The sequence below is a fragment of the Desmodus rotundus genome, chromosome 12 (assembly GCF_022682495.2).
Source record: "Desmodus rotundus isolate HL8 chromosome 12, HLdesRot8A.1, whole genome shotgun sequence".
Lineage (NCBI taxonomy): Eukaryota > Metazoa > Chordata > Mammalia > Chiroptera > Phyllostomidae > Desmodus > Desmodus rotundus.
The window spans coordinates 49,762,151-49,781,017 of record NC_071398.1 but is presented as its reverse complement, the minus strand read 5'-3'; the positions used below and the strand labels follow the sequence as shown (position 1 = coordinate 49,781,017).

The following is an 18,867-nucleotide window of genomic DNA, read 5'->3' as shown; positions in this document are numbered from 1 at the left end:
GTTCTTTAGATTCCACACTTAAGTGAAATCATATGGTATTTGTCTTTTTCTATGTGACTTATTTCACTGAGCATAATACCCTTTAGGTCCACCCGTTGTTGCAAATGGCAAGATTTCACTTTCGGGGGCTGAGTCATATTCCAGTGTGTACACGTACCACATCTTCTTCATCCACTCGTCTATCCACGGGCTCTGGGGCTGGTTCCATATCTTGACTCTCGTAAGCAATGCACTGATGCCACTTTCGACTGCCGAGATTTAACTCTGTAATCCCATCATTCTTCCCCAGGAATCACCTATTTCTTGTTTTTGAAGATTTTTTTTTCCCCCTTTGGAGAAGTCCGAGCTCACAATCCCTGGGACGAGATGGCTGAGTCGTTCTTTTCTGACTTTGGCTTGTTGTGGTACCTCAAGGAGCTCAGAAAGGAAGAGTTCTGGAAGTTTAAGGAGCTCCTCAAGCAAGAACCTCTGAAACTCAATCTCAACCCCATCCCGTGGCCTGATCTGAAGAAGGCCTCAAAAGAAGACATAGCAGCGTTGCTGGACAAGCACTACCCAGGCAAGCAGGCGTGGGAGGTCATGCTGAGCCTGTTCCTGCAGGTCAATCGAAGAGACCTCTGGACCCAGGCTCAGGATGAGATCAGAAGTAAGTGTGTATGCAGGGGCACGACCCATGGGGAGGGTGGGTCTGCTGGAAGCTTACAATAATGAAGGGGATGTAGTCACTAAAGTCACAGTGACCCCCCCATCCACTGAGGGTGTGTTATGGGTCAAGGGGACACTTGGAGGTGGAAGAAAAATTACAAGCCAGTTCCACGCATAGGTGAGCCAGTGATGGATGGCAGGTGGGTAGTGTCCGGGGCAGACTGTTGGTCTGCCAAGGGGACATCTCAATGGTGTCTCCTTTTCTCTGTCCTGAGGTGAGTCTATGCTATTCAGGGAGGTGGCCTAGGACTAAGCATCTGCTGAGATGGTAGTTGTCTGTCCTTCTCTTTTGACTTTTAATCCTCACCTGAGGATATGCTTATTGATTTGAGCGAGACAGAGACAGAGAGAGACATACATATACAGAGATACACAAAAGGAGACAGAGAGATATCTCTAAAATTCTCGTGTTTTTTAAATTTTTATATTAATTTTTTAAAAGAGAAATAGAGATGAATACTGATTTGTTGTTCTATTTATTTACACACTCATTGGTTGATTCTTGTATGTGCCAGGGACTGAACCCACAGCCTTGGAGTATAGAGACAGTGCTCTAACCAACTGAGCTACCCAGCCAGGGCCAAGTCCTCCTGTTTTTTATCAACAACACTTTCTCTGCACCAGAGAGAGAAAGACCATCTCTCTGTCCCTAGGCTGTTTTCCAGCCATACATCCTTTAACAAAGCTATCCCTTCCCTTTGCTTGGAAGACACGCAGAGGTGCCTTGCCTCCCGTGGTGTTCATTTCTGCAGTGCAGGGTGTGGTCCTTGTCGATATTGGTAGTTTTGTGTACCTCCTCTAATGGGTTCCCTTGGACATGCAAGGGCCAGGTGAAAAATGATGGTTCGGGGGTATATTTCTGAAATTAGCTACACTCGGCATGGCACAGTAGAAATTGTCTAGACCTTATGGCTTCAGGTAAGGCAGACATAGCATAGACTCTGGACCCTAACATCTATTCATTCACAAGTCCAAATTAGCCAAATAACATAAACTCCCTCAATGATTTTTTGTAAAGTGGGAGTGGAGTGAATGTTAATGGTTTCTTGAGGAGGAATAACAACATCTTCCTACCGATTCCTGGCAAACCTTCCATACGTGGTAGCTCTTATGGGTTCTTTGCCTCAAGGAGACAACCCCTTCTTCCAGTTTTGAGTGTAATTTCCAAGTGTCTCCACTTTGTGTATCCTGTACTCGGAGGTGGGCTTCCAGTTTTGATCAGGTTCTTCTATGGACAGGGTTTCAGACAGGTTCTGGTCCTAACAAAGCTGAGTTAATCAGCTGGATCGTCCGTGGACTTCCGTTGGCCTCCACATGTGCGTTTAGGTAAACCTGTAGGGATTATTCCACGTAACAAAGAATGAGTGCATTTTAAAAAATGCAAGCCCTGGCTGGTGTGATTCAGTGGATTGAGCACCAGCCTGTGAACCAAAGGGTTGCCTGTTGGACTCCCAGTCAGGGCACATACCTGGGTTGCAATGTAGCAATTTAGCTATTTCCAATACAGCAATTTAGTATTTCTATGTCTTAACAATGTGTTCACCCCGCTAATTCCAGTAATCCTTTGTCACCACATGAACGTATGACAATATTATTGACTCTATTCCCCTTCTTCCTTTCTCCTACTCCACCCCCTCCCATCTGGTCGCTATCCCTTTGGTTTCTATTTCTATGAGTATGTTTTTGTTTTATTTGTGTGTTTGTTTTATATATGACCCAGAAATTCCACTTCTGGATGTTTATCCAAAGAAAACGAAAACACTAATTTGAAAAGATATATGCACCCCTATGTCCATTGCAGCGTTATTTACAATAGCCAAGATATGGAAGCAGCCCAAGGGTCCAATGAGGGATGAATGGATACAGAAGTCGTGCACATATGTAACGGAATATTACTCGGCCGTAAAAATGTAGCCTTGCCACTTGCAGTGGTATAGCTGGACCTAGCGGGTATTATGCTGAGAGAAATAGGTCAGACAGAGAAAGACAAACACCATATGGTCTCACTTACACCTCCTCATTTTTGATGGCTGAGGAGTATTTCCTGTATATATGTGACGCATCTTCTATATCCCGTCGTTCCTTCTCTTGGCTCCTGTGAATGAGTGGACTTTTTAAATTGTCTTGTATTCTGTCTTCATTAACTCAGATAAGCTCAACCCATATAAAAGTCACATGAGGGAAAAATTCCGTCGCATATGGGAGAAGGAAACCTGCCTTCAGGTGCCCGATGACTTGTATAGGGGCTCCGTAAGGAAGGAATACGAACAACTGCTCGGTGCATACCTGGCCGAGGAGGCTGAGGAGACCACCTCAGGCACCGTGGTCGTGCACGGCCTGGGAGGAGCTGGCAAAACCACCTTTCTGAGAAAAGTGATGTTGGAATGGGCAGAGGGAAACTTATGGAAGGAACGGTTCACGTTTGTCTTCTTCCTCAACATTTATGAAATGAACAATATCACAGACACGAGCTTGGTGCAGATCCTCGCCAGGGATTGGCCCGAGTCTTCCGAGCCCATCGAAGATGTCTTCTCCCAGCCGCAGAGAATCCTGTTCGTGATGGATGGCTTCGAGGAGCTAAAATTTTACCTGGACCTTAACAACCCGTGCACTGACTGGAGGCAGCAACAGCCGACACCCGTGGTCCTGGGCAATCTGCTGCGCAAAAAGATGCTTCCGGAGTCTTCTCTGCTGGTGGCCTTGGGGACGACGGCTATGAGAAAATATTTTTACATATTGCAGTATCCGCAATACATAGTCCTACAACATCTCTCTTCACACGCAAGGAAACTGTATTTCTCCTACTTCTTCGGGGAGAAGCATCAAGCCACCAGAGCCTTCAGTTTCGTGAGAGGCCAAACCAAGCTATTCCTGTTATGCCAGTACCCCCTCTGGTGCTGGCTGGTGTGTTCGTGCCTGAAGTGGCAGCTGGAGAGAGGAGAAGAACTCAGCATCATCACCCACAGCAGCACTGCATTGTATGCCTCCTGCATGGCCAGTGTGCTCCAATCAGGGTTTAAGGACTTAACGCCGCGGCAGGTCAGGGCCAGGCTCAAAGCCTTGTGCACCCTGGCTGCAGAAGGCATCTGGACGGACACGTTTGTGTTTCAACTTGAGGATCTCCAGAGGAACGGGCTCTCGGAAACTGACACCTCGACGTGGGTAGGCATGGGACTTCTGCGAAGGAACGAGGACCAGGTCACCTTCACCCACATATGCATTCAGGGGTTTTTTGCTGCCCTGTGGTATTTGCTGATATGGCCCCATAACCAGCCTCACCCGACCATCAGAAGTGTGGCCCGGGTCGTGGAAGCGACGATGACGCTCGCCCCATCCTACCTGCAGCAGACGGGGCTCTTCCTGTTTGGGTTATCTTCCAAAAACATGACCTTGGCATTACAGACAGCCTTTGGTGTGTCACTGTCCAAGGAGATCCAGCCGGAAATAGCCGAGAGCCTTCGGAGTTTGAGTCAGGCCGTGGACAGTCAGGCCCTGGTGAGATTTAATGAGCTGTTCCACAGTTTATGTGAGACCCAGGAAGAAGGATTTATAGCACAAATGATGAGTTTCTTCCGAGACATTGACATTTACATCAACCACACGGACGATTTGATAGTATCTGCCTTGTGCCTCAAACATTCCCACAATTTGCAGCAACTTCACCTGACTGTAGAACAAGTGTTTTCAGACGACCGTGAACACATCCTAACGTAAGTCCACGTGAGTGTGCCCTCCCCTCCCCCGACCACGGCTGCAGCCTGCTCCAGTCCCCTCTGGGTATTGCATGGATCCTTATATTTGTCTGCTTATAAAACATGGCTTTTTTTTTTTTGCCCTGGCTGGTGTGGCTCAGTGGATTGAGTGCTGGACTGCGAACCAAAGGGTCACCGGTTCGATTCCCAGTCAGGGCACATGCCTGGGTTGCATGCGCCAGGTCCCCAGTTGTGGGGGCACACAAGAGGCAACCACATTAATGTTTCTCTCCCTCTTTCTCTCCCTCCCTTCCCCTCTGTCTAAAAATAAATAAATAAAATCTTTTAAAAAATAAAATAAAACATGGCCTTGCTAGCTGTGTGACCATGAAGAGTGAGTTATGAAGGTTTTCCATCTGTATAAACATGGATAAACATTTCAGCTACTACATGGGGCCAAGGTGAAGTTGAAAGGAAGGTAGTTTTTGTTTTGTTTGTTTGATTTTGTTTTTTTCCTTTTTCTAGTCCTCACCCAAGGACAAGCTTATTGATTTTTAATCTGGGAGAGGGGAAGGGTGGGAGGGAGAGATGGAAAGAAATATTGAATGGTTGCCTCTTGTACACTCCCTGACCAGGGCCCAAACCCACAACCCAGGCATGTTGCCCTGACCAGGAATCGAACCTGCAACCTTTTGATTTATTGGGTGGTGTTCCAACCAACTGAGCCACCTGGCCAGGGCAGGAAGGTAGTAGTTTTTATTGTTGCCATGACGCCCCCCCCCCCCCCCCCCCCGCCCCACATGTCAGCATATCCCGGTGATCCACTGGGAAGTGACTCTTGGGATCCCGTGCCTGGTTTCCTCTGGATTTTTTCTGCATGCTTGTTCCCGTTGCTGATTTTGCACTTTGTACCCTTTCATCAGATTTAGATTACCACCTCACGCTTCAGCTCGCAAAGCATCCCACCTTTCACATTTGTGTTTTTAAAAATGTTTACATTTTATTTTTAAAAGATTTTGTTTATTTATTTTTAGACAAAGGGGAAAGGAAGGACAAAGAGAGGAAGAAAAACATTAATGTGTGGTCGCCTCTTATGTGCCTCTCAACTGGGGACCTGGCCTGTGACCCAGGCATGTGCCCTGACTGGGAATCGAACCAGCGACCCTCTGGTTCGCAGTCCGGTGCTCAGTCCACTGAGCCACACCAACCAGTGCAAAAAATGTTTTTTTAACTTTAACTGAGGTACAATGGACACATAGCATTATGTTGGTTTCAGGTGTACAACATAATGATTCACTATTTCTATGTGTTGCAAAATGATTACAAATGTAGCTTACAGCCATCACCATACAGACTGTGTTTTGCCATGTATAATGCACAATTTTTTGCCCAAATTTTTGAGGGAGAAATAAGGAAATGCATTATACTTGGGCGTAATGATTACATACCATGGGTATAATAATGGGTATTGTAATTCTGTGTACAATGCACACAGAAACATGGATGTGGCTTATATGCGGCAAAGTACGGTAGTTACAGATTTTTTTTTTTTTGTATGGTGATGAGGACATTTAAGACTTACTCTCTTAGCACCTTTAAATATACAATATTATTATTATTTTAAATTTTATTTATGGATTTGTGTGAGAGAGAGAGGAGGGGAGGGAGGGAGAGAGAGGGGTCGATCAACTTTGATGTGCCCCGTGTTTCTGCACTCACTGGTTGCCTCTTTCATGCGCCCTGACCTGAGACTGGACCTGCAACTTTGACAGATCAGGATGATGCTCTGACCAACTGAGCTACCCAGCCAAGGCCGCATTGTTATTAACTACAGTCATCACGCTGTGCATTACATCCCCAGGGCTTGCTTATTTTAACCTGTGTGGTCATCCTCTGGGATACAACTCCCCGTTCACTGATGGATCACCCGATGCCAACCTTTGTTCGTAATCATCAAATATCGTCGTGGAGGCAGAATGAGACGGACTAGCTGGCTCAGGGCACATAGCCAACAAGTGGTTGAAATGGGGTTTGTGGCCTCAGGGGTCACTTTCTCAACTACCAGGCCATGTTGACTCAGTTTACCAGGCTGCACCACTCCCTGTTCAGGCCTGGGTGTCTGTCAGCTTGGAGGGGCTGTGGGAACAGTGCTCTGCCTGTTCTGAGAATGTCTTGAGTTGAATGTAGCCACCAGAGTCTCACAGTGTCTGTCCCCTCACAGTACCAGCCAGAAACTGACCAACTGGCGGGACCTCTGCTCAGTGTTCACCGCCAGCGAGGACTTTCAGGTGCTGGACATGGAGAACTGCGTTTTCGACAACGCCTCCCACGCGGTCCTCTGGAAAGCACTCGCTCAGCCCACTTGCAGACTTCAAAAGTTGGTGTGAGTCAGATGTATAAAAATATAAAAAATATATAGGTGTGTAAATATACAAAAAGTACATATGGATGTATAAATATACAGAAAGTATATGTAGATATATAAGTATACAAAAAGTATATGTACATATGTATAAATGTAATATAATATGATTCAAAAAATTAAATCCAACTACAATGACCACGTTCCAGGCACTACCATAAATGTTAGTTTCTTAACCATTGCGACACCATCTATTTCTTTCCTGAAGAAATGAGAGCATGAAGAAATTAATTTGCCCAACCTTACAGAAGTATCCAGAAAAAAAGCAAAAATTCTACACATATTGTCTGTTTTATTGTGTAATTTTAATTTATTTAAAAAAATTATCTCCTTGTAAAAAAAATCTGTTTTTAAAGTGAAATGGACCCATGCCTTGGACACGCAGTCTTGCTGGGAGCGTCAGTTCAGCGGTTGGGCGTTTGTACTGGGTGTGAGGTGCTGTTCTAAGCCTAGGAATGTGCACGGAGGCACAGGCACAGTGTCTCTCTCCTCCTGGTGCTGAGGACTCACTGTGCACCGGTCCCCTCCCTCCTACTGTGGGTGGCGACATGTGGGTGAGGAGGGACTAGGAGGAAACGGGAAACATCCAAGCAGTGGAGCCCCGGTGCTTGTCTGCTGCCTGAAGATCCCAAGAGAAAAAATGTACAGGCGACAGTAACCACATTTCTCAGAGCAGGGCCATGCGCCATACCAGGGCATCAGGAGGAATTGGGTAAGAGGCACCTTGCTTGGGGCTTGGACTTCATTCTGTGGGTTCTAACACCTCATCTCTTGTAGGTATAATTATGCTCCTAACATTGGAAATGGTGTCGACTTCTTTAAGGCCATTCTGCATAATGGTCACCTGACTTACGTGAACCTGCATGGCACCAACCTGTCCCGTGAGGAAATCAAGAAGCTGTGTGAGACACTGAAACACCCCCTGTGCAACATAGAAGAGCTGATGTGAGTGTCTGTGTTTTGGGGGGTGAATGACATATTTCTTTCTATGTGGGATTGGCAGTTCAAATGTGCCCACTTCCTGTCCTGCCTCAGCGTTCGGTTCTCGCATGCTTCACAACTCCCATCTCGGTGTCTGCAGACGCCCTGGCAAGGGAAGGTGGAGTCTGGGGGGCAAGGCGTCCTCTCAGAAGGGCTGTCTCACCCTTCTCTTCTGCGTTACTTGCTTGACTTAACTGCTTGTGGACACCTTACGGGATTCTCCTTTGGCATGGTCTCAAGCAGCCATGCCAAAACCAGAGCTCCGAATGTTTCCCCCTGCAGCTATTGGTAAACACGTAAAACGAGAAAGTATGTAAGGCCACAAGCATGACCATCCAATTTGGCTGATAACAATATTGAGTCCAGAAGGAAAGTGATTGCTTTGCCTAAAACCATTTCTTCCACTTAAAAATGATCTCGGCCTAGCCAGGTTCCTCAATTGGTTGGGGTGTCATCCCATACTAAAAGTTTGCAGGTTCAATCCCCAGTCAGGGCACATACTCAGGTTGCGGGTTCGATCCCCGTACAAGAGGAAAATGATTGATGTTTTTCTCTCATGTTGATGTTTCTCTCCCTCTCTAAAATCAGTAAACATATCCTCGGGTGAGCATGAACAAAATTATATAAAAACGAGCTGGGATAACTCTGCCCTGGTTGGGTGACTTCTAGACAGGCTCAACCCTTTTTTTTTTTTTTTTTTTTTTTTTTTTTTTCAGTAGAAAGAACAAAGGGAAGTAATAAAGTAGCAGTAAACAAAACCAGCTAATTAAACCCACCAAGAAAGCAAGCTCCCTTCTCTCTCTCTCTCTCTCTCTCTCTCTCTCTCTCTCTCTCTCTCTCAAGTTCAGCACCCCTTCTTTGTAGTAACAATGGCAAATGTGGCGGATTCACACACAGTCAGCTAATTGTGCCTGTCAAGCTTCAGCAGAAGGCAGGTTCCGTGCATACGAGTTGTTGGAACGTTTAGGCTTTTACTGTAGGGCCTAGTCATCGTTTCAAGTGTTTCCAATTATAACAATTCTTTTTTTTTTTTTTTTTAACTCTAGTGCTCTCTACTCAATGGCAACTTACAGAATTCCTGAGAATTTCGCCCCGTTTCATGTTATGCCATTTGCATAGGGTTTAAAAACTTATTTTTAAACTGTTGACACTAATACGCATAGGGTATTATGGGTTGTATAGGTATTTTAGCCAGAAACTTTGCCTCTTTAGGGGTAGACCAACTGTTCTCTTCACTTCCATTTGGTAATGGGGGTGAGAGGTCCTCGGTATCTGATTTCTCTAGCCCAGTAGTACTCAACAGAGGGCAGTTTTGTCCCTGTGGAAATGTCAGTGTCTGGAAACATTTTTTTTTTAATCCTCAACTGAGGATATATTGATTGATTTTTAGCGACAGAGGAAGGGAGACAGAGAGAGAAACATCGGTGTTGGAGAAAAACATTGATTGGTGGCCTCCCCTACATGCCCCAACCAGGGATCAAACCCACAACCTAGGTATGTGCCCTGACTGGGGATCAAACTTGTTATTACCCTTTGGTGTACCAGACATCACTCCAAGCCACGGAGCCACCCGGCCAGGGCTGGAGACGTTGTCGATGGTCACAACTGCCTGGGGAGGGTGCTACTGCCATGTAGTGGCGGGAAGCCAGGGATGCTGTTCAACTTCCTACATGAGATGCTTTTGTGAAGCTGCATTAGAGCTCAAACCGGGGGTTGCTCAGCCTCAGAACTATTGACAAACAATCAGATAATCAGACTGAGTCCCAGGTAATCCTTTGTTGTGGGGGCTGCCCACAACAGTGGGATGTTGAGCGGTATCCCTGGCCTCCACCCACTACATGGCAGTAACGTCCCTTGCCCCAGATGTGACGGTCACAACCGTCTCCAGAGGCCCAGAAATGTTTCCTGGAAGTCAACAGTCACCCCTGCTGAGAACCACTGGCTCAGACTGTGTCCTAACATCAGTAGAAAGCAATCAAAGTTAAATAAGGAGAGTTGTGGGATTACATTTGTTCTTTTTTTCTTTTTGAAGATTTTATTTATTTAGTTTTGGAGAGAGAGGAAAGGAGGAAGAGAGGGAGAGAAACATCAATGTGTGGTTGCCTCTTGTGTGCCCCCTACTGGGCACCTGGCCAGCAACCCAGGCAGGCGTCCTAGACTGGGAATCTAACGGAGGCCCTTTGGTTTGCAGACTGGCACTCAGTCCACTGAGTCACTCCAGCCAGGGCCAGTTTGCTCTTTAAAGAGTCTGGAATGTGGATATTGGATTGGCAGGTGTGAGACCAGAAGCCAGGGTGTGGTCCATGACCAATTTTATTTCTTTTAATCCTCACCTGAGAACATGTTCATTGATTTTTTAGAGATGGGGGCATGGAGGGAGGGAGGCAGGGAGGGAGGGAGGAAGGGGGAGAGAGGGGGGGAAGGAGAGAACCGGCTTTGCCAGAGAGAAACATCAATAGGTTGCCTCACATACCCATCCGACCAAGGATGGAACCCATAACCCAGGCACCTACCCTGACTGCCCACAAAGGGTGGATTGAAGGGTCCAATCCACGTGACCCTTCCGTTCACGAGACGATGCTCCAACCAATGGAGCCACACCAGCCAAGGACATGGTCAATTAAAAGACTAATTTTTCAGTGACATTGGCATACAGTAATATTATATTAGCTTCAGATGTACAGCTTAGTGATTAGACATTTATATAACTTATGAAATGATTCCCCCTGATCATTCTAATACCCATCTAATACCTTGTGTAGTTATTACAACATTATTGGCTAATTAGCTATATTCCCTGTGCTGGGCTTTACAGCCCTGTGAGTGTTTTGCAAATACTGATTTGTACTTTTTTTTTTTTTTTTCAGTTTCAGGGTTTGTTTGTTTTTTTTTAACTTTATTTGTATTGTTGACATTATTACAGATGTCCCCATTTCCCCCACTTTGCCCACCTCCACTCAACCCCGGGCCCCTCTGGCCATCACCGCACTGTTGTCTGTGTCTACGGGTCAGGCATGTATGTTCTTTGGCTGACCCTTCACCTTTTCCACCCAGCCCCCAAGCCCCTCCCACCTGGCGTCCTCCGTATCTATGAGTCTATGCCTGTTTGTCGGTAAGCACTGCTGGCCTCTGCTCTCATCCCTGACGTGCGTCTCCCACGCAGGTTGGGGAAGTGTGACATCAACAAGGAAAGCTGCGCAGATATTGCCTCCTTCCTGGTCTGCAACAAGAAGCTGAAGTTGCTCTCCTTGGTAGAGAACCCCTTGATGGACGAGGGCGCCCTGGTGCTGTGTAACACCCTGAAGAACCCAGCCTGCACGCTGGAGAAGCTGCTGTGAGTCTGTCTGGGGCAGTCTCTGCCAAAGGCTGGCGGAGGGGCTGAGAAGTGGGGCTGACGGCCCACCTGAGCTGCTGGCTCCCCAGAGGCACCATGAGGCTGCGAGGCTCTCGGGTGACTAGCATTGAATTTGCAGCCCAGTAAATCCTGGTTGTCACTGCGGAGGGTGCTGTGTCTGTAGGTGTCCTGGGGGCTGGGGAGGGGAGAATGTCAATCAGTCCGAAAAAGGGATTCACTTGACTTCTTTCAGGTATAGTAGAGTGCATGGTTGTTGATTTACCCATGAGGCTGCACCAGGAAATCAGTGTTAAATCCCACAAAAGGCTGTGGTGCCTTAAAGTGGGGGGAGGGGCAGGAACAGCCATGTCTGTGGAAGCAGATGAGTCATTCAGAAGCAAAACTTCTACCTGTGTGCGCGCTCAGGTGTGCATGGGTGTAGAGACACATGCATCGCACACCACACACAGAGTGGCATTTAAAATAGGGGAGGGCCAGAATAGCATTACTGAGGTGACTTTTCAGACCATAAAAGAAACTCAACAATAAATTAAATGTCAGGAACAGGAAACATTAAAACTAAACCATTTTATTATATTTAAAGATTTTTTTTATTGATTGATTTTAGGAGGAGAGACACATTGATTTTGTTGTTCCACTTATTTAGGCATTCATTGGTTGCTTCTTATATGTGCCCTGACTGGGGATCGAACCCGAAACCTTGGTATATCGGGATGCCACTCCAATCAACTGAGCCACCTAGCCAGGGCAATTGCTAATTTTTTTTTTTAATGTTAAACATGATATGAATTAAGCCAACTGCATCCATGTTGTCGCATTGAGTTCTGAGCCACCAGGTAGTGACTTCTGTCTTACACATCCTGGTATATTTCACATTTCTAATGGTGCATACACAGGAACCCGTAATCACAGAGTTAAGTTTTAAATAATATTTTTGAAAGAAAAATCATGTTAAATAGGGTGTGATCCAGCACATTCCGCAGTTTGGGATGCCATCTTCATATCCTTGTTTCTGTATTTTTGTAGCTGCCATGCATTTTAATCCTCTCATCTTTCTCAAACGACCACAGAGTATGAGGAACAATGAAGGCTTTGCATGGGGCTTCAGGAAAATATGACCACACAGAGTGCCGGCAGGCTGACAAATTGAGTGTGTGTGTCTCTCTGCAGATTGAAGTTCTGTTGCCTCACTGCTGCCACCTGTGACTGCATCTCCGAAGTCCTTTTGTACAACAAATCCCTGTCCCTTCTGGACCTGGGGTCCAATATCCTGGAAGACGAGGGAGTGGCACGTTTCTTTAAAATACTGAGGTACCCAAGCTGCGTCTTACAGGAGCTGTGGTAGGTGTGGGTATGATTTATTCAGGTCTTGTCCTTCTTTCCTTCTTTCTTCCTTCCTTCCTTCCTTCCTTTCTTCCTTTCTTTCTTTCTTTCTTTCTTTCTTTCTTTCTTTCTTTCTTTCTTTCTTTCTTCTTCCTTCCTTCCTTCCTTCCTTCCTTCCTTCCTTCCTTTCTTCCTTTCTTTCTTCCTTCCTTCCTTTCTTCCTTTCTTTCTTTCTTTCTTCCTTTCTTTCTTCCTTCCTTCCTTCCTTTCTTCCTTCCTTCCTTTCTTCCTTCCTTTCTTCCTTCCTTTCTTTCTTTCTTTCTTTCTTTCTTTCTTTCTTTCTTTCTTCCTTTCTTCCTTTCTTCCTTTCTTCCTTTCTTCCTTTCTTTCTTTCTTTCTTCCCTCCCTCCTTCCCTCCCTCCCCTCCTTCCTTTCTTCCTTCCCTTCTCTTTTCTTTCTTTCTCTTTGATACTGGCACCCTGCAGGAAACAGGGAGGAGGAAAGCATGGGGTCTGCTGAGACGCAGCAAGGCTAAGGGTTGACCCCGTCTGGTATGCCCAGGACTGCCCGGTGCTGCACTGACCTGTGTGTGTCTTAATTCAAGGATGAGTCAGGACTTTGGGACCTGCTGCTCTGCAGTTGGGTCTCTGGTCTCAGGGAGACCGGAAATGGAGCCCTCTGTGCCTGGACTAGTTGGGTGAACTTGCAGGGGTGCCTCGCCTCGCCCCAAGTGCAACATGAGGGCCATCCGTTTCTCCTGTACGTACTGGAACCTTTCCTGAGTAGATGAGGAAAGTTGTAAATGAAACTCTCCAACATCCCTGTTTCCATGGAAGTTGATTTTATAGAGTTTCATATACACACAGATACACAAGCACACACAGCTGAGTGCACACACATGTGAGTGTGAGGCTGCGAGTGTGTGTTTGCATATATGTCGCGGTTTCTCATTCTCAGCACTATTGACATTTGGCCCAGATCATTCTCTTTTGGGGGTGCTGCCCTGTGCTTGGCAGGATGTTTAGCAGCATCCCTGGCTTCTACCCACTAGGGGTCAGTAGCACCCTGTCTCCTAGTGTGGCAACCAAAAATGTCTCCAGGCATTGCCAATGTCCCCCAGGCGGGGGATGGACAAAAACCATCCCTGCTTAGGAATCACAGATACACATACACACAGCACACACATGCACACATGCACACACATATATATCAGAGGTGTGTGTGCGCGCACAAATGTGTGTCCATACATGTGTGTCCATATACATGCATGGTGTGCATGTGTGCAACGTGTGCACATGTGTGTGTTATGTGTGTGCATATGTATGCGGATATGTGCATATGTGTGGGCGATACATTCTGTGAGGAACTGTGAGCTTAAATGCAGCAAAGAGACTGGGGCGGGATATTACATAAAATATTCGGGGAAGTCCTCACCAAAAGGTGACAATTGAGCAGAGAAATGAAGGACATGTGGGGAGTAGCCCTCCTGGTATTTGAGTCAAGAGCATTCCAACCGGCAAGAAGAACAAGGGCAGATGGCCACAAGAGCAGGAGGACTGTAGGGAGCCCCGAGTGTTGGGCGGAGAAGAAGGACTTGAGAAGTTGTTGGAACTTCACCATCAGTACAATCATCATCACTATTATCACCATCACCACCATCACCACCATCATCTTCACCATCATAACCATCACCACCATCATCACCATCAACACCACCATCATCTTCACCACCATCACCAACATCACCATCTTCACCATCATAACCATCACCACCATCTCAGAAGAACTTGACCATTTCACCCTTCACATCAGTAAATGAAAAATAAGCCGAGGCACTAAAGATTGGATCTCATGGCTGTGTTTATGTGTTTGTGTGTGTGTGTGTGTGTGTGTGTATCCCCCCCCCAGGTTGACAAGCTGTTACATCACCGCTGTTTGCTGTGAGGACCTCTCTGCTCTTATTATTAGCAACACCCACCTGAAAACCCTGAAACTGAAGGACAATAAAATAGAAGATGCTGGTGTCAAACAGTTATGCGAGGCTTTGAAGCACCCTAACTGTAAACTGGAGAGACTTGGGTGAGTGTTTACTGATAGTCTTTATGGGAAGGCTTCCCTATTTCCAGACTAGGACCAGCTGGAAGATTAACAGGACAGAGGGGAAGCAGGGTCCAAAACAAGCATGTCTGGAATCATCTTAAGTAAAACGCTGTCCTGTGAAACCAGGGTTTTTCAATCTGGGCACTCTTGCCACGTGGGACTGCACAGTCCTTTGCTGTGACAGGGAGGTGGGGACTATCCTGTGCACTGTAGGCTGTGTAGCTGCATCCGTGGCCTCATTCAACCCCCAAGATGCCAGTAGCATCCCCAGCTGTGTTGAGCATCTCCAGACATTGCCACATGTCCCCCAGGGGACATAATGACCCCAGCAGAGAACCACTGGCCTAGACCATCAAGTCTCCAGTTCAGAGGCATGGAATTGGCGTCCCACGATGGTGTGCCTTCTAGGCCACCCCAAGCTGCGGGGGGTCTCTCCGGGTGTTTCCCTGTTGCAGGCTGGAAATGTGCGAGCTCACTATGGCCTGTTGTGAGGACCTGGCCTCAGTGCTCACTCTCAGCAAATCGCTGAAGAGCCTGAACCTGGACTGGAATAACCTGGGCCACGATGGGGTGGTGATACTGTGTGAAGCCTTGAGCCACCCGGACTGTGTCTTGGAGCTGCTCGGGTGAGTGGACGTTTCCCCTGGTGGTGAGTGATCTCGGGATGATTCGCATGTACGGGGGCGGGTTTGCTGAGCCTCGCACGACTGGCATTTGGGCTGCAGAGTTCTCTGCGGCAGTGTGGTATGTAGAGTAGCGCGCCTGGTCTCTATCTATGCGTTATGTGCCCATAGCCCCTCCCTCCAGCCCTGCAGGTCAAACATGGGAACTTCAAAGCAGCTAAGAGTGTCGATCTTAATCGTTCTCACCACGAGAAAGAAATTATAATTATGTGACATGACGAAGGCCATCATATTGCATATTACAGATGGAGCGAGCTAGCGCGTTGTACACCTCAAACTTATACATTATATGTCAATTCCATTTCAACAAAAATTAATGGTTAAAAGACTGGCTATCCCATTCGTTCCCTGAAATTAAAAACAATGTCTCCAGACATTGTCAAACGTCGCCTGAGAGACACAGTTGTCCCTGGCAAGAACCACTTCCTTACCCTTGTAGAAATACCATCTTCTACTTACATTGCCCAGAGAGATACAATCCCAGCTCAGACTTGGGAGGAGTTCTAGAAACAGGCGAGCGGAGTCTTGGGCAGACGTCCATTCCTGAAGCGAGAGTCGCGGTTAGGGTTGTTCCGAGATTATAGCTGCACGTCCAGCGCAGAGAGTGGACACTTGAGAGTGAGTATTCAAAGCCCTTCCAGACGCCAGCCCCCTGGATGAACGAGGTGTTCGCCACTCCGACCTACACAGTCCTGCGGCACGGGGGAGATCCCGGCTGTCCCTCTGCCTTGAGGCCATTCTCCTGGTCATTTCCAAGGAAGAATGGCCTAGGGATGTGGAGAGTCCAAATGTCTCTGTCTTCCCAGGCTGGACAGATACGCGTTCGAGGAGGAAACTGAGCTTCTGCTGAAAGCTGTGAAGGAGAAAAAACCCCAACTGAGCATTTTACATCAACCTTGGGAGACTGAGGAGGGCAAGATGCAAGGTGTGCTCATCTGACAGGGGACCCCCTGCAGGAGGCTCCCCACAGAGGCTTCTCCTTGGTCACAACGGGCATCCCTTCTTCCAGCACATTCAGTCCCAGAAACAGTCTGTGGTAACGGCAGGGGGGTGTGAATTCACAGCAGCTCCTCCACAGTGTTCTAGCAACACACAGTAGCGGTGGTGTGCGGGTCGGCGTGTGCACGCTGTCTGGGCCCGAGACCTCCATCCCCCACCCCTCAGGCTCCCATCCTACCTTGCGATATTTAGAGCAAATACATTAAAGGGATACATACTTTGGAAAGCACACCTTTGCTGTCTTCATCGATGTCTGGGGTTGCAGGAGCCTGGGCCTGAGGAAGCCACCACCCTCTCACACTTCTGACTTAGCAGTGACGCTGGCATGTGCCCATAGATTTTAGATTTTATTGTTATCACTGCATCAAACATCCATCCAAACGGTCCATTTTTGGTTTGACTGTCTAAAGTTAGATTTTTGAAAACATCCTCACCCAAGGATGTTTACTGATTTGAGAGAGAGAGAGAGACAGAGACAGAGACAGAGAGACAGAGAGAGAGACAGAGACAGACAGAGAGAGATCAATTGGTTGCCTCCCATATGCACATCAGGGATCAAACCAACAACCTAGGTTTGTGCCCTGACTGGGGATTGAACATGCAACCTTTTGGTGTCCAGGACAATGCTCCTACCAACCGAGCCACCCAACCAGGGCAGGTTAGATGTTTTTTTTTTTAATTTATTGTTGTTCAAGTACAGTTTTCTGCCTTTTCCCCTCACCCCAGCCCAACCCCCAGCCCTCCCCACCTCCCTCCTGTTTCCACTCCCCCCTCCCGTAATTGTCCATGTGTCCTTTATAATTGTTCCTACAAAACCTTCATCCTTTTCCCCTGAAATTCCCTCCCCTCTCCCCTCTGGTCACTGTCAGCCTGTTCTCAATTTCAGTGTCTTTGGTTATATTTTGCTTGTTTGTTTGTTTTGTTGATTAGGTTCCTGTTAAAGGTGAGATCATATGGTATTTGTCTTTCAGTAAATGAATGGATCAAAAAACTATGGTACATTTACACAATGGAATTCTAGGCAGCAGAAAGAAAGAAGGAGCTCCTACCGTTTGTGACAGCATGGATGGAACTGGAAAGCATTTTGCTAAGTGAAATAAGCCAGGCAAGTTAGATTTTTAAAAATTAAATTTATTGAGGCAACATTGGTTAATAACATTAAATACATTCCAGGTGTACATTATAATTCAATATCCGTATATTGTATAGTGTGCTCAGCACCCAAAGCCTAGTTGCCTTCTGTTACCACACATTGGACCCCCTTTACCAAGTTTGCCCTCCCCCGCTCCTGTTCTCCTCTGTTGTCTGCACCTATGAGTTTGTCTTGTTCTTTTCTTTATTTCATACCCCACACATGAGTGAATCATATGGTGTTTTTTCTCCTTTTCCATCTGACTTATTTGACTTAGCATAATATCCTCAAGATCCACCCATGCTGTCAAAGACAATGTTACCTTTTTGTGTCCAAAAATTTCTGTGTGTGTGCATGTGTGTATACACACACATAATATAGATATAGATATAGATATATAGATATATATACACACACATACACATAAATACATATATACACAGAGTGGGGCAACAGTAGGTTTACAGTCTCATATGGAAAATATAATGATGAACCAACATAAGAATAAATTCTGCTTCATATACTCACAGCGGTAAGCCTGCTTTCGCCCCTCCCCATGCTTGTCAGGTCATCTTTATTCCTCCCCTGATGGCCCCTTACGTTGCTTCCACATCTTGGCTATTGTAAATAATGTGGTAATGAGCATAGGGGTCCATATCTTTTCTTTAAAAAAATGTATTAAATTTTTGAGAGTGACATTGCTTAACTAAATTATATCATGCTCAGGGGCGCCATTCTATAATACCGTCCTCTGTGTGTTGTATCATGTGTTCACTGCCCCGAGTCGAGTCTCTTTCCATCCCTGTTTACCCCACTTCACTCTCATCTACCTGCCCCACCGCCCCTTTTCCTCTGCTCTCGCCACACTGTTGTGTGTGTCTGATTTTTTTCTTCCTTTGCTTAATCCCTTCACCTTTTTCACCCAGCCCCCGACCCCTCCCCTCTGACAGCTGCCAGTCTGCTCTCCGTGCCCATGAGTCTGCTTCTATTTTGTCAGCATAGTCCATTCACTAGATTCCGCATGAGTGAGGTCGTGTGGTACTTGTCTTTCTCTGACTGGCTATTTCGCTTGGCATAATGCTCTCCAGGTCCATCCGTGCTGTTGCGAAAGGTAAGAGTGCCTTCTCTTCTGCAGCTGTGTGGTATTGCATCATGTACATGTACCACAGCGTTTTTATCCGCTGGTCTACTGGCGGGCAAGTTTGTGCGCTCTCTTACCTGCTCTGCTTGCTCCTTGGGCTGCGGTGGGGGAGGCTGCGTTTGTGATCACGCCGGCTTGATGTCTGGGTGGCCGGGGGGAGTGGGCGTGTCTCAGTCACCTCAGTCTCAGGGCACCACCGCCACCCTTGGGGGGGGAGCATTGCAGCATTGCTCTTTCGTTCCCGCACTGCTGCGCTGCGGTGGGAAGCCAAGGGCTGTCCAGCCCGAAGCTCGCGGGCCACTTGCGGCTCAGGATGGCTATGAGTGTGGCCCAA

At 46.9% G+C, this 18,867-nt stretch overlaps 1 protein-coding gene across 1 annotated transcript; it reads left to right on the top strand.

Annotated features, from left to right (window-relative positions):
- The first annotated feature begins 366 nt into the window (after positions 1-366).
- NLRP9 (NLR family pyrin domain containing 9) lies at positions 367-16,200 on the top strand. Its single transcript, XM_024570667.2, has 9 exons — positions 367-646; positions 2,855-4,399; positions 6,594-6,780; positions 7,597-7,764; positions 10,964-11,134; positions 12,326-12,496; positions 14,387-14,557; positions 15,034-15,204; positions 16,068-16,200. Exons 1-9 carry the CDS (start codon positions 367-369, stop codon positions 16,198-16,200), a joined length of 2,997 nt encoding a protein of 998 aa, XP_024426435.2.
- Positions 16,201-18,867: the final 2,667 nt, after the last annotated feature.